General features: G+C 48.5%; 1 protein-coding gene and 1 long non-coding RNA gene across 3 annotated transcripts; both read right to left on the minus strand.

The window, feature by feature from the left end:
• Nucleotides 1-244: 244 nt before the first annotated feature.
• On the minus strand, nucleotides 245-2,278 carry LOC109401565 (uncharacterized). Its single transcript, XR_009999385.1, has 3 exons — nucleotides 1,152-2,278; nucleotides 1,004-1,095; nucleotides 245-943 (listed from the first exon to the last, which is right to left on the minus strand). It is a non-coding gene; the product is annotated as an uncharacterized LOC109401565 (long non-coding RNA).
• Nucleotides 2,279-7,639: 5,361 nt separating this feature from the next.
• LOC115257214 (uncharacterized) lies at nucleotides 7,640-11,868 on the minus strand. 2 transcript variants are annotated; one of them, XM_062860524.1, is made up of 3 exons: nucleotides 10,919-11,868; nucleotides 10,771-10,862; nucleotides 7,640-10,710 (listed from the first exon to the last, which is right to left on the minus strand). In XM_062860524.1, the coding sequence occupies exon 3, from the start codon at nucleotides 9,239-9,241 to the stop codon at nucleotides 7,640-7,642; it is 1,602 nt and encodes a 533-aa protein (XP_062716508.1). In that variant the 5' UTR covers nucleotides 9,242-10,710; nucleotides 10,771-10,862; nucleotides 10,919-11,868. The 2 variants fall into 2 exon arrangements, with proteins under 2 accessions (XP_062716508.1, XP_062716509.1); XM_062860525.1 differs by having other exon boundaries at nucleotides 10,771-11,868.
• Between the last annotated feature and the right edge of the window lie 2,759 nt (nucleotides 11,869-14,627).

The raw sequence follows: 14,627 nt of genomic DNA on the forward strand, positions 1-14,627 counted from the left end.
TTCAGTCTAAAAATTGATGTGTACGTGTACGGTAGTGCGTTGGTTGTGATCCGCATTTAGCGGATTGTTCCGGTGAATGTTCCGTGAACTGGCCCTCGGTTCACGACAATGGCCGGCCCTCGGTTCACGACAGGCATATCCTAGGCTATACTTTACCGTCATTGGTTAGATTGTTTTAGACGAAAAATTTTAATTTATGAGAAAAATTGTTGCAAGATTCCTGCTAAGGGGGGAATGGAAGCCCTCAGCAGTCCCGAAGAGCTCAGGGAAAAGCCACAAAACTGAAATCAAAATCCACAAAGCAAAGAATTTTCAGAAATTACATTTATTCTGGATTCCTCCTCCTAATCATCCTGCCTCCTCTTCCTATCCTTCCTTGCTTATCCTTTCTTTTCTCTAGCTATTCCTCTTACATTCTAATTATACATTTTCTCTGTACTCACTCTTGGGGCGCCCCTACCACATTGCTGCTCCGCCCGCAGCCATCATCGCCGGCGTCACCCTCCTGCGCATGGTTCAAACCCCGCCGTGCCAGCGTCGCGCCGGTGTCCTCGGATCCGTTTCGATCCGCCTTTGCCAGGGCCTAACTCCCCCGGCGGCTCTCCTGGTGGAGTGTTGTTCGGTGGTATCCGTTGGTACAGCCGACACCCGCGATTCGTGTGCCCACTCGTCCCGATTCCGCTCGCTGCTGACCAATCGTCGCTACTGGGCAATCGCTTCCTCTGAGTATCTGTTGCCTCCAACCGTTGATGGATGAGCTGCGAATAAAAAAAACAAAGCCCTAAGGCGCCGCAACGTTAGCTTCTAGACCGGCTTCGCATCAGGCCAATCCACTTACTTCCTGTGGAAGGCTTTGTTTATGCCTTTCGGCTGGCGGCCTCGAATCTCTTAGAGCGGTGTCCAGAGGTGATTGCTCTTCCTTCCGTCGAACCCAGCGAGAGTACTGCGAAATAATCGGCGTACATTTAGAAACAGCGGCTGAGAAGATCTGTGGTGTTCTTACCGGTTTATGTTCGCGTTTGCGACGGCCCAAGGTACTCCGTGAGCGGTCTTGCTCTTTCGCTGTACGAATGCGATGAGGTGACACTGTACAAACTGTGGAAGCGAGAACAATCAGTGCTGTTGCCCAAGGCTGTGTCTGGTTTTCTTACCAGTTGGTTTCCTTGCTGATCAATCTCGGTGTTCTCCTGTCACTGTCCCAATCTGGTGAGACCACACTGTAGCACTGGTCTGCTGGCACGGACGTCAGTGCTCTGTCCGGATCGCTCGTCAAAAGGTGGGAAAAACTTGCTTTTAAACACGTGGGAAATTCCCCCAATCGATGTTTTAAGATGGCGGATCAGAGGCTTCACTCTGGATCGGACGAGCACCCAACTGTGCCAATCCAATATGGATGTTCGCGAGGACCAACGACCGTCCACAGACCACGACGTAATTGCTCACTTCCACACGGGTTTAACGGTTCTAATTAACACTCACTTGGGACCAGAATATCAGTTTTCGTAGATCCACCAAACCCACGCGCTTTACCTCCTGCAAACTGTGGTGGAGACGGTTTTTGTTCTCGGCCGACGTGGATCTACCGTGTGATGTGGCCTGCTCACTAGATGGAACTGATCCTCGTCATCGACTTGACTTCTCTGTTCCCACCTCTGACTGCCGTCCGCGAAAGTATTGGTGCGAATTACTCAGAGCGGCGTGAAGAGAAGCAATGCTTTCTATCTTGCTCGCTCCGTCGTGTTTGCTGCCGAGGCTAAGCGTAAGCGTTTCTCTGCTGCCGAACTTCTCACACGATTATGCTCCCTGTTCTTTCGTGTAGACGGACACCAACGTCGTCGTCGTCGTCGTCGAGTCTGTTGCGGCGATCGCTTGTGTATATTATCGAGTGCGGGTTGACTCCATACCATTCTCACGCTCTCTCAATGACTGTTTGCGACACTGATGGCAGCCCACTGTGTAACGTGATGATTGCTGTTTCGGTGGTTGGGTTGAGATGAAATCGCTTTCGCAGGGGTGTTCAAAATGTGGCGTGCGGAGCAATGGGTTCTCTAATCTACTTCGTTCTAGCATTAATTTAGTTTTCAAATGTACTCGAAACCTTAGCACATACTTAAACGTAACACAACTCTACCGTAGCGGAAGAATTTTTCATAAATCGATGATCAAGCGATTTATGAAAAATTCACAAAATCTTCACTCATCCTCTTAGGATGATGGTCAGAGACAAGTCGGTCGTCCTAACTCTTGAGCAGACCTCAAGTTACATGTTTCCTCAACTAAAACCAAACTCATACGCAAGCCTTGGTCGCTTGCCAAATCTTCTCTATCCTCCGAACTGCATAATCTTAATGCTAAACTAAACTTCACGCCAGCTGCGCCTGGCAAAATCTTCGACCTCTCAAATCGTCTCTGACCAATGTCCTTGTCCAGCTTCTACGAATCCTACGGCAAAACACTCAAATCGGATTCTAGCCTATTGTATTGACTAAAATAGGCTTAATCTCACACAAAACGTTAAGAAGCTATAGTTACAGATTATCTACAAGGACAAAATTGGTTTGCTTTGGTTTGTGCATATTCTGAGAAAAGAAAAATTTACTAATCTAAATCGTCATGAGCCCGGGAAATAGGGTTTTACCGCGCCCCTGGTCGCGTTACTTTTGGGATGAAGATTTCATGACGACCCCCAGATCTTTAACCCTTGGCCACGCATTCGAATTGACTGGAAACACTTGAGGGTTCGTGTACACCATCCAGTCGTGGATGTGCTTGGATTGCCGAGATCGTGTTCTCTTCCTTCGTAGTGGTGCCACTCATAGCTCTGTGTTAGTGAGGGTGGTCGAATAGTTGATGATGGGCTCGATTTGTCTCGATCGGCTAACGGCATGACCACTTGGTGTTTCGGTGTGAAGGTTCCTCGGATGTCGTTGCGCTTCACTCGATGTCCTGTTTGTTTGGTATCTGGAGCCTCCCTACTCAACGATGGTTTTCAGGGTCCCAGTCTCCCTCGCCCGCTGTAGGCTGTACGCTGCGCTCTTCGTGATGGTATTTGGAGCCTCCCTACTCACTGCTGTTTTCAGGGTCCCAATCTCCCTCGCCCGCTGTGGGCTGTTCGTTTCCGCATTCTTCGTCCTGGTATTTGGAGCCTCCCTACTCACTACTGTTTTCAGGGTCCCAATCTCCCTTGCCCGCTGTAGGCTAGTGCTGGCTGTGCTCTGTGTTCTGGTATTTGGAGCCTCCCTACTCACTACTGTTTTCAGGGTTCCAATCTCCCTTGCCCGCTGTAGGCTGATGATCGCTGTTATCTTCGTCCTGGTGTTTGGAGCCTCCTTACTCGCATTGCTTTCAGGGTTCCAATTTCCCGCGCCCGCTGTAGGCTTCTTGCTACATCCTCCTGCTCTCCCAAAGCTCTCCAGTTGCTGTCTCCCTGCGCCTGATAGTGGCCGTAAGCTTCGACTCCGCGCCGAACCGATGTTTGGTCGTCGATCTCCGGGTCTCCACTCCTCCTATCAGAGAATACATCTGGTGCCTTGACGAGAAACCTGCGTCCCGTTTCCAGAATCACAGGGTGCCATTTCTCTCGCTTGGCGAACGGCTCGCGGTACACCTCCTGGCGCGATGGAAGTGTTTGGGTACCGCATGTTGATTCTCCACTTGCTACTGTTCGGCCTTCTGACGGATCGGGTGATGTAATCGCAAATCGTTCATTGTTCCTGGCGAAAATCGTGGTCTACCACAAAGCTGGCTGATTTGTCGAGGTGGAGAGGTAGTCGTAAAGAAGTTATTGCTCATCACACCTGACTTTTTACCATTTTCCCGTTTGTTACGTGTTTTTGGAGCATGGTACTCATGGTTGACAGGCATTGCCTGCGGACATAGCTTTAACATTGTGGAACCTCGTACGGCTGTACGGAAATCCTTGCTGTCGACTCACAATCGGTGTTGCTGCGGTGGAGCAGTATTGCGACGGCTTCTCACCCTCAGCTCTCGTGGTCAAATCTCCCAATGATTGGTGTTTCTGCTAGCTTGACTGCTTCGTGGTTGACAGGCACCGCCTGTGTACCTAGCTTGAACAGCCCGGAATCTCGCTGCTGGGAATGACGATTCCAGTAGATCTCTCTCTCTTCTTGGCGTAACGTCCTCATTGGGACAAAGCCGGCTTCTCAGCTTAGTGTTCTATGAGCACTTCCACAGTTATTAACTGAGAGCTTCCTCTGCCAATGACCATTTTGCATGCGTATATCGTGTGGCAGGCACGAAGATACTCTATGCCCAAGGAAGTCAAGGAAATTTCCTTTACGAAAAGATCCTGGACCGACCGGGAATCGAACCCGTCACCCTCAGCATGGTCATGCTGAATACCCGTGCGTTTACCGCCTCGGCTATATGGGCCCTTCCAGTAGATATAGTCGTCAAATCGGTGTAACGGAAGTGCAGAATCCGGTTGAAGCTTCTCTGCCTTCCTGTTCGCTGTAATAATGCCCAATTATGGTGTTTTCTTCAGCGTTTGCTTCTTCGTTGACAGGCACCGCCTGTTTGCATAGCTTGCACATGTTTGTTTAGTCCGCCTTGATGTCCTTCGCGTGGAACCTTCCCTTCTTACCGCTCAGAACATCCTCTAGCACGTATAGGTTCGTCCCGATGATCTCCTTGATGATGGCCGGAACGAATTTCGGCTCGAGCTTGCTGTTAATTTGATCCACCTTCGAGGAGAGTACGAACGATCGCCGCCAAACCAGGTCTCCGACTTTGAACGCTACTGATCTTGTACGAAGGTTGTATCGCTGCTTCGCCCGCTGGTGGCTGTTCTTAATCCGCTCGATGATAAGCTTTTGGATTCGACGAATCGCAGAGAGTCGCAGGTCCTGCGCTACCTTCGGGTCTTCTGGCGTGTTGAGTTCCTGCTGCGTGTACAGATCCGTGTGTAACAACAGGTTCCGTCCGAAGTTGGCTTCGTGTGGACTGACGCCCGTCGCCTCGTGCCGTGCAGCGTTTATCGCCGCCGTGATCGCCGGTAGCTTTTCGTCCCACTCTCGATGATCGCCGTCCAATAATGCCCGGATGCAGGTTACTACGACGCGGTTAACGCGTTCGGCGTTATTGACCTGCGGACAGTAGAACGCTGTCTTCATGTGGCCGATCTTGTGTTTCGCTAGCCAGGATTTGAAGACCATAGACTCAAACTGCTTCCCGTTGTCGGATAATATCAGCCTTGGCCGAGAGAACTTCAGGCAAACTTCTTCCTCCAGAAACTCCACCATCTTCTGCGCATCCGCTGTGCGCATCGGCTTGACGATCACATACTTGCTGACCCAGTCTACTACTACCAACAAAACCGTGTTTCCTCGTTTGGAACGTGTGAGTGGACCGACAAAGTCTACCGATATCATCTCCCAAGGAGTCTTCGCCGGCTTCGGGTTTCCCATTTGCGGCATCATTCTTTTCCCCGGTGCCTTGCACGCTTTGCAGGTCGCACAGTTCATAACGTAATCGTGAATTTCCTGTTGCATCTGTGGCCAGTATTAGTGGGCTTGTAGCTTGTGCCAGGTCTTGTAGAAACCAAGATGCGCTGCTGCCGGTTCGTCGTGGAATCTTCGGATTAGCTGGAACCTCTCTTCTTTCGGAACGACTTGCTTCCACTTGTGGTAAACTGCTCCCACCTCGTCCTTGCAGCGGCAGTTCTTGAACAGCGTGTCGTTCGCTATGCGGAAGTCCGGGAACTTGTCTCCTTCGCTCTTCACTCTGTCCACCAGCTTTCTGTACCACGGATCCTTAATTTGGTCTACCGTGAAGACTGCTTCAGCTACTGTTCTCGAGAGCGCATCTGGAACAACGTTGATCGATCCCTTCCTGTAGCGGATCTCGAAGTCGAACGCGTTTAGACGCAAAAGCCACCGGCTCATCAAAGCCGTCGGGTTCTTCATCGACTTCAGGTAGCTGAGTGCTGCATGATCACAGTGGACAATGAACCGGATTCCTTCTACGTAGCCTCTAAACTTCTCGATCGCTCGGATCACTGCGAGGCACTCCCGCTCCGTGACCGAGTACTTCCTCTCCGACGCTGACAACTTCTGCGAGAAGTAGCTGATGGGATGTTCCTCGCCGTTGATCTCCTGCGTTAGCACTGCTCCGATTGCTGTGTCGCTGGCATCGCACGCTATGGCGAACGGTTTGCTGTAGTCCGGCATCGCCAGTACCGGTGCCGAAACCAGAGCTGCTTTTAGCTTGAGGAACGCTTCTTCAGCCATCGGATTCCAACGGAACTTGGTCTTGCCTGACGTTAAGTTTGTTAGCGGAGCTGCTAGCTGCGAGAAACCGGCGATAAAGCGTCGGTACCAGTTGCAAACACCGAGAAATCGCTGCACTTCTTTGCGCGTTGTTGGAGTCGGGAACTGTACGATCGCTTGGATCTTCTCGTTGTCTACTCGCCAACCTTGCTCGTCGATTACGTAGCCGAGGTACTTCATGCTCTTCCGGCAGAACTTGGACTTCTCTGATGAAATCGTGAGATTCGCTTGGCGTAGCCGGCGGGCTACTTCTTCGAGCAGAGCGATGTGCTCTTCGAATGTCTCGGAACAGATGATGATGTCGTCCAGATAATGGAATACCAGCGGTTCTAGATCGGCGAATAGGTGGGTCATAAGTCGCGCTAGGGCTTGGCTTGCCGTACACAGCCCGAAAGGCACCACCTTGAATTGGAAGTGGCCTCTGGATGGAACGGTGAAGGCTGTCAGTTGTCTCGAACCTGGATGGAGTGGTAGCTGCCAGAAGGCATCCTTGAGATCGATCGAAGAGATGTATTTGCTACCTCGGAGGTTGTTGGTGATCGCTGCTATCTGGGGAATCGGATATCCCTCGTTCACCATGACGGAGTTGAGGTGACGCGCGTCCAAGCAGACGCGATACTGCCCAGTCTTCTTCTTGACGGCGACCAGCGGGTTGTTCCATGGCGAGAACTGTGCCTCCTCGATGACGTCCAGCGCAATCATCCGGTCGATCTCTCTGTTGACCTCCTGCAGAACGTACGGCGACATGGGGTAATGCCGTTGTTTGCGGGGTGGTGCGTTCCCTACATCGATTCGATGCTCGTACAGCTTCGTGCGTCCTAATCTTCCATCTACCGCTTTCGGAAACTTCTGAATCGCCTGCTCCAGGCGCCTCTGCTGTTCCGGACTGAGCTGCTTCATCTCCTGTTTTTCGCTGATCTGATCTTCCTGCTTCGCTTCGAGTGTGCAACACACCGCTTTTACACCGAATTTGTCCCAGAAATTCATTCCCAGGATGATACAGTCTGGAATCGAAGGCACCAACAGCACTGGGAGAACTTCGTTGCGGTTGTTGTATACTATCGGAAGATAGACGAAGTTTGAGATGTTGTGTCTTGTGCCGTCCGCCGTTTTTATTCCGCCGCTGACGGTTCCTTTCTGCAAACCGCATTCCTCCGCCAGTTCGACTCTTCTTCCTCCTAGCAGAGAGCAGTTCGCTCCACTGTCCAGCAAAGCTGTCAACTCCTTTCCCAGCACTGATATGACGGCGTGCGGTCGATTGTCACTTCCGGGGTTGATAATGATTGAGTTGAGGTTTCGAAATTCCGGGATATCGGAGGGGTCTCCGAGATTTTGCGGAGAGCTGCTCCCCTCTACTGCTGGTTCTCCGCTTGGTAGTTTACCGCATCCATGCGGCACGTGAAGCAACTGCGCAACGAGTAGCCTTTCCTTCCACAACGGTAGCAGAATAGGATGGCTTGTGGCTTCGGACAGTCCATGAATCTGTAACCCTCCTCGTCGCAGTTCCAGCAAAGCATTGCTATTCGTTGGCCGTTCGGAGCTTCTTCCTGTTGTATCTGGCGATCTTCCCGTTGCCGGGCTGGTTCTGGCAGCAGACGTTGGCTTCTTCGGTTATTGTCGCTCTGATCCGAGCTTGGCATCCACTGTCGTGCTTGCCAGCCCTGTGCTCTTTGCGGCTGTTCTTGCTGTTGTTGTGGTAGCCGAGTCTGGTACGATGCGGTTTGCGGCCGCTGCTGCTGTGCCGCGGTTTGCGCATCTCTTGTGTACTGCCGCGCTGCTCGCAGGACGTCAGCCTCTGTCCGGTTGTACCTATCCGTTGTCCTTGGCTGTTTTTCGTCGCGTGCGGCAAAGCTTGGTCTTGCAGATCTCCGCTCAATGTTCAACTTCAACGCGTTGACTTGCTCCACCAGTTCGTCGATGTTGTGCTGCCAATTGTCTTCTGGTCCTTCCTCCGCTGCTTCGTGCTCGAATGCGCTTTCTTCTACCTCCACGGCGTGAACTCTGTTGAACCGCTGTGGCTGTTGGTGATGCTGAATCGGTGGTGGTCTGCTGGTTACTACTGGCGTAGCGAAGTTCGGTTCCAGAAGCGCGCTGTGCGGAATGGGAATCCTGCGTTGTCTGTTCAGAAGCATCCTCGTCTCGTCGTATCCGGTGCAGACTTCTACCATTTCTTCCAGTGAACGAGGCCTCGCTGCTGTGACGATGGCTGCGTAGTTCTCGTTCATGTTTTTCTTCACCAGGAAGAACTTTTCGTCGTCTGGAATGGGTGGATCGACGAAGCGGAAGAGCGCTGAGATATCTCGGTAGAACTTCGCAAAGGATTCCTCCCTTCCTTGAAATCGAAAGCTGGCTTCCAGACGCAGAATTTGGGAGTATCCGCTGGGCAGGAATTCCCTTCTGATCTCCCGCTTGAATTGGTCCCAGGTCCGCAACAGGTTTTGCGATGTTGCTCGCGAGTACCAGTCGATTGCGTCCTCCTGGAGTAGATGCTTGATCGAACTCAGGAGTGTGGCATCGCTCATGCCTTCCGACCTCGCGAATGTCTCCACGCGATCTAGGAACACGTTGAGTGATGTCGTGTCCTTTTCGCCGCGAAATTTGAAAGGCCAGTTGTGTACCGCCTTCTGTATTCGGCGATCGTCCGCTCGTTCCGGTGCTGGTCGATCTCGCCGGATTAGCCGCTCAAGGTCGTCTCGCATTCGATAGTTTTCTTCACGCGTCCGCTGTTCTCTTTCCTGCATCTCCGCTATTCTCGCTTGCAGCTCCTGAACTTCTCGTGACTGTGCTTCTGGGGCTGGCCGGTTCCATATTTCTCGCTCCCGGGGAAGATAGGGAGGCGGTGGTGAGGTGTTCCGTTGTCTAGGCTGTGTCTCCCCTGCGTCTTCGTTGTCTCGCGCTCGGAATGAGCTAGAAAATAGCAATCCTCGTCCTTGTCCGCCGGAGAATGACGTCATTGAAGGCGGCTGTGAGGCTGGCGGTGGCGTGGATTCTTGATTTGAATGGTTGCCCACTGGGATCGTGGCATCCGCCGTTCCACCGACTGCTCCTTCCTCTTCGTTGTTGCTTCTTCTTATGGCACCCGTTGAACTTGTGTGGTTCTCCTTATTCTAACCTCGTTGCACACAACTCACTACACTAGTACCGTTCACTTTGTTGAGCAAAACCGTCACGTGCATGGTTAGCATCCCATGCAGCTCTCTCAGTTCGACCGGAGGGTGGATTAATCGTAATCTGTCGCGATAGTGGGTAAGACGCGTTCGGTTTTGACTGATTGCAGCCTTATCGGCTGTTCGAATGGCCGCTTCAGTGCTAATGTGCAGCTGCTGTATTTGAGTTTCACAGTGTTCAATGTTGGACTGTGGACTCATTACATGGGCTGAGCTAGTGGGCTGGTTATCTCTTAAGGCTTCCTCCTGGACGAGTGCCTTTAGACGGAGGACCTTTCCTCTGTGGGTGGTAGGCCCTAAATTTACCACGTGACGCAGAGCCAACTCATACGTCACCTCCTCATCTGTTAAGTGTGTGTAATCCATGTCTTATGTAGAATCTTATATGCGTAAGGGCTAAAATTGTTTCGATAATCGTAGGCCGGATAATCGAAATTGCACAAAACCAAATCTCAACAAAACCAAAACTCAAAACGCTAAACGGTAGTTCATAATGTGTGGATTTTCAGTTGGGCGCCAATGTTGCAAGATTCCTGCTAAGGGGGGAATGGAAGCCCTCAGCAGTCCCGAAGAGCTCAGGGAAAAGCCACAAAACTGAAATCAAAATCCACAAAGCAAAGAATTTTCAGAAATTACATTTATTCTGGATTCCTCCTCCTAATCATCCTGCCTCCTCTTCCTATCCTTCCTTGCTTATCCTTTCTTTTCTCTAGCTATTCCTCTTACATTCTAATTATACATTTTCTCTGTACTCACTCTTGGGGCGCCCCTACCACATTGCTGCTCCGCCCGCAGCCATCATCGCCGGCGTCACCCTCCTGCGCATGGTTCAAACCCCGCCGTGCCAGCGTCGCGCCGGTGTCCTCGGATCCGTTTCGATCCGCCTTTGCCAGGGCCTAACTCCCCCGGCGGCTCTCCTGGTGGAGTGTTGTTCGGTGGTATCCGTTGGTACAGCCGACACCCGCGATTCGTGTGCCCACTCGTCCCGATTCCGCTCGCTGCTGACCAATCGTCGCTACTGGGCAATCGCTTCCTCTGAGTATCTGTTGCCTCCAACCGTTGATGGATGAGCTGCGAATAAAAAAAACAAAGCCCTAAGGCGCCGCAACGTTAGCTTCTAGACCGGCTTCGCATCAGGCCAATCCACTTACTTCCTGTGGAAGGCTTTGTTTATGCCTTTCGGCTGGCGGCCTCGAATCTCTTAGAGCGGTGTCCAGAGGTGATTGCTCTTCCTTCCGTCGAACCCAGCGAGAGTACTGCGAAATAATCGGCGTACATTTAGAAACAGCGGCTGAGAAGATCTGTGGTGTTCTTACCGGTTTATGTTCGCGTTTGCGACGGCCCAAGGTACTCCGTGAGCGGTCTTGCTCTTTCGCTGTACGAATGCGATGAGGTGACACTGTACAAACTGTGGAAGCGAGAACAATCAGTGCTGTTGCCCAAGGCTGTGTCTGGTTTTCTTACCAGTTGGTTTCCTTGCTGATCAATCTCGGTGTTCTCCTGTCACTGTCCCAATCTGGTGAGACCACACTGTAGCACTGGTCTGCTGGCACGGACGTCAGTGCTCTGTCCGGATCGCTCGTCAAAAGGTGGGAAAAACTTGCTTTTAAACACGTGGGAAATTCCCCCAATCGATGTTTTAAGATGGCGGATCAGAGGCTTCACTCTGGATCGGACGAGCACCCAACTGTGCCAATCCAATATGGATGTTCGCGAGGACCAACGACCGTCCACAGACCACGACGTAATTGCTCACTTCCACACGGGTTTAACGGTTCTAATTAACACTCACTTGGGACCAGAATATCAGTTTTCGTAGATCCACCAAACCCACGCGCTTTACCTCCTGCAAACTGTGGTGGAGACGGTTTTTGTTCTCGGCCGACGTGGATCTACCGTGTGATGTGGCCTGCTCACTAGATGGAACTGATCCTCGTCATCGACTTGACTTCTCTGTTCCCACCTCTGACTGCCGTCCGCGAAAGTATTGGTGCGAATTACTCAGAGCGGCGTGAAGAGAAGCAATGCTTTCTATCTTGCTCGCTCCGTCGTGTTTGCTGCCGAGGCTAAGCGTAAGCGTTTCTCTGCTGCCGAACTTCTCACACGATTATGCTCCCTGTTCTTTCGTGTAGACGGACACCAACGTCGTCGTCGTCGTCGTCGAGTCTGTTGCGGCGATCGCTTGTGTATATTATCGAGTGCGGGTTGACTCCATACCATTCTCACGCTCTCTCAATGACTGTTTGCGACACTGATGGCAGCCCACTGTGTAACGTGATGATTGCTGTTTCGGTGGTTGGGTTGAGATGAAATCGCTTTCGCAGGGGTGTTCAAAATGTGGCGTGCGGAGCAATGGGTTCTCTAATCTACTTCGTTCTAGCATTAATTTAGTTTTCAAATGTACTCGAAACCTTAGCACATACTTAAACGTAACAAAATGCAAAAAAGCACGTTTTCCCATACAAAATTCCATACAAATTTTAATCGCAATGCGGAATACGGGGAAGCAACCAATCGCTCCCAAATTTTGCACAGTTACTTTGGACGCTAAAATGAATCGAAAAAGCTTTGTTCCGAAAGATCGACTTTGTTGGTCCAGTCTATTACACTAGACTAGTTTACAGCATTTTTGAACTCGGTAAGCTGATCGTTTTTGGTATAGAATCATGCCCTGAGTTCGAAAACGCGAAGGAAAAAAATTACAGTAGAGCTGAAACTTTTTCGACTTTCCATACAAGGTTGATGATTTGAAATCGATTTTTGTTCTATTTTTAAGCAAAGTCGCTCACTTCACACATCTTCGTCTCTGTAATCAATGCTCCGATTGAGCTGAATTTTTTACTATAACTCGCATGATATGTCAAATATACGTTGAGAAAGAATTTTTAAATTGTTTTTTCTTATTGAAAAAAATACATTTCTTCATATATTTTTGGAAAATTTGCTAAAATTCAAGGAGATTGTCCCCAAAAATCGCCAATATCTTGAATTTCATCAATAGGACGCAAAACCTGCATTCAGATGTGCGAATGGTATTATATTCAGTTTTTAATTTATGGAAAAAGATTTAAAATTGGTTGAACAAAACGCAAGATATTTGAATTTTAGTAAATTCCATATTTTAAAAAGTTGTAAAACTCAATATTGAGCTAAAACTCAAAAACTGTTATACTTTAATTTTTTGAAGCACGGTTTCGAAATCAGCGCTAAATTATGCTTCAAAAATTTTGGTCGTTGACAGAAGTTCACGACTTTCGTTTTATTTTGTAAACTAGTGTTATCTATGCAAGCAGGGAGGCCACCCAAGGGTTGGCACAGCCTCTAATGGGGACTGGGCTCAGAGCCAGATTAGGAATCAGAAATGTTCATGGGAACCTACTTGCACCCAGTTAGTGGCCTACGCTAGGTACAAGTCGGGAACGTACAGGGGATAGACAAAATGATCGGGACAGGCAAAATTATCACGTTTCAAAACATTTTCAAATAGCTTTAACTTTTCGAAAACAGCATAAAATATTCTAAAATTTTCAGTGTAAGATGATCAACTAGTTGTGCATTGGTGGTCCAATTTTGGAAAAGATCGAACTATTCTGCATGAAGTTATAAAGATTCTAGAAAAAGGTATAATTTTCCGATAGCCAACTTAGAGCTGTTATATCTCCGGATTCAATGAACCAAATGTAATGAAATTTTGACCATTTACGACTTATATAATGAGCTCTGAAAAACATTTGACTCAATTTGGAATTTTCAACAAGCGAAAAAGTTATAGCGATTTAGTTTATTTTATGATTTTTTAGTAAATTGGTCTATTTTTAATATGCATCCCATTACTTTTTAAATTTATTGCCAGCTATGTTGTTACTTTCCTTCAAAACATATTTATATTCAACTCAATTTGAGGGAATTTAAATGAACTGTAATAAGCATCTTGAATTTTGAAACAATGTTGAAATTTTGAATAATTTGGTGTTTTATTAAAAAAAAATAATCTAATCGTTATAATTTTCTTCCACGTTGAGAATTTTATGTTCAGTTAAAGGTTTTCTATAGCTCATTATATAAGTCATAATTGGTCAAAATTTCATTGCATTCGGTTCATTGAATCCGGAGATATAACAGCTCAAAGTTGGCTATCGGATAAATACACCTTTTTCTAGAATCATAACTTTGTGCAGAATAGCCCGATCTTTTCCAAAATTGGACCACTGATACACAATTAGTTGATCATCTTACAGTAAAAATTTGAGATTATTTGATGCACCTTTTGAAAAGTTACAGCTATTTGAATTTTTTTCGCGAAGTGAAAATTTTGCTTGTCCCGATCGTTTTGTCTATCCCTTGTACTTTGAGGCCTCGCTACATTTCAATGGTCGACATAAGCCCACCTGTCGTTTTAGGCCAGATTTCTTCGACCCTACTAAGAGGATAGACTGCCGTTACAATCAGCTCACCTGTTCATGATTGCTGAGGCGTCTACCATATCAATTACCATCTCCATTGCCATAGCATTATCACGAACTTACTGGCATAGTTCCCGATGTGCCCGAGGCACTCCCAGAGATGGCATGCTCCTCAGTGTGAGTGCAAGTGTGCGCGGTTTTAATATGAAAATGAGCTGCACTGAGCACATTTTTAGTGAGAATGTCATCCCTCAGCAGGGCTGCGGCACTTTGGGAAGTTATTATTATTATTTATTTATTAAAGAGGTTTTAACAAATAGTCATTCGCCTCCGTAAGACTAAGAAAAAAAAAAGAAAAGGAATATACTTAAATACTATTTAGTAATTTACATTTCTTGAGAAATTGAATTAGCTTTTCTTCGTTTGTTTCATTGTTGCTTAGGATATCGCTGATGTCTGTGTCTAGTTTGATTTCAGATCTCTCTGCATCATATTTACGGCAGTCCGTGAGTATGTGCGGAACGGTTATTTCGACTCCACATGTGTTGCAAATGTTGCTTTCTCGAGAGAAGATTGCTCGATGTGACATGTTGGTATGACCAATCCGAAGGCGCGTTATTGCTCTCCGCTCCTTATTTGACTTCCTATCTTGCCAGGGAATCGTTGTGCTTTTGACCTTTCGAAGAAAACTTTCATTTTGTAGTAGTGACAAACGCTTGAGAACTCGCTCAGTGTATTCGGGAGAAAGCATGAAGAGAGAAAAGAGAAGT

The sequence above is a fragment of the Aedes albopictus genome, chromosome 3 (assembly GCF_035046485.1).
Source record: "Aedes albopictus strain Foshan chromosome 3, AalbF5, whole genome shotgun sequence".
NCBI classification, from domain to species: Eukaryota; Metazoa; Arthropoda; class Insecta; order Diptera; family Culicidae; genus Aedes; species Aedes albopictus.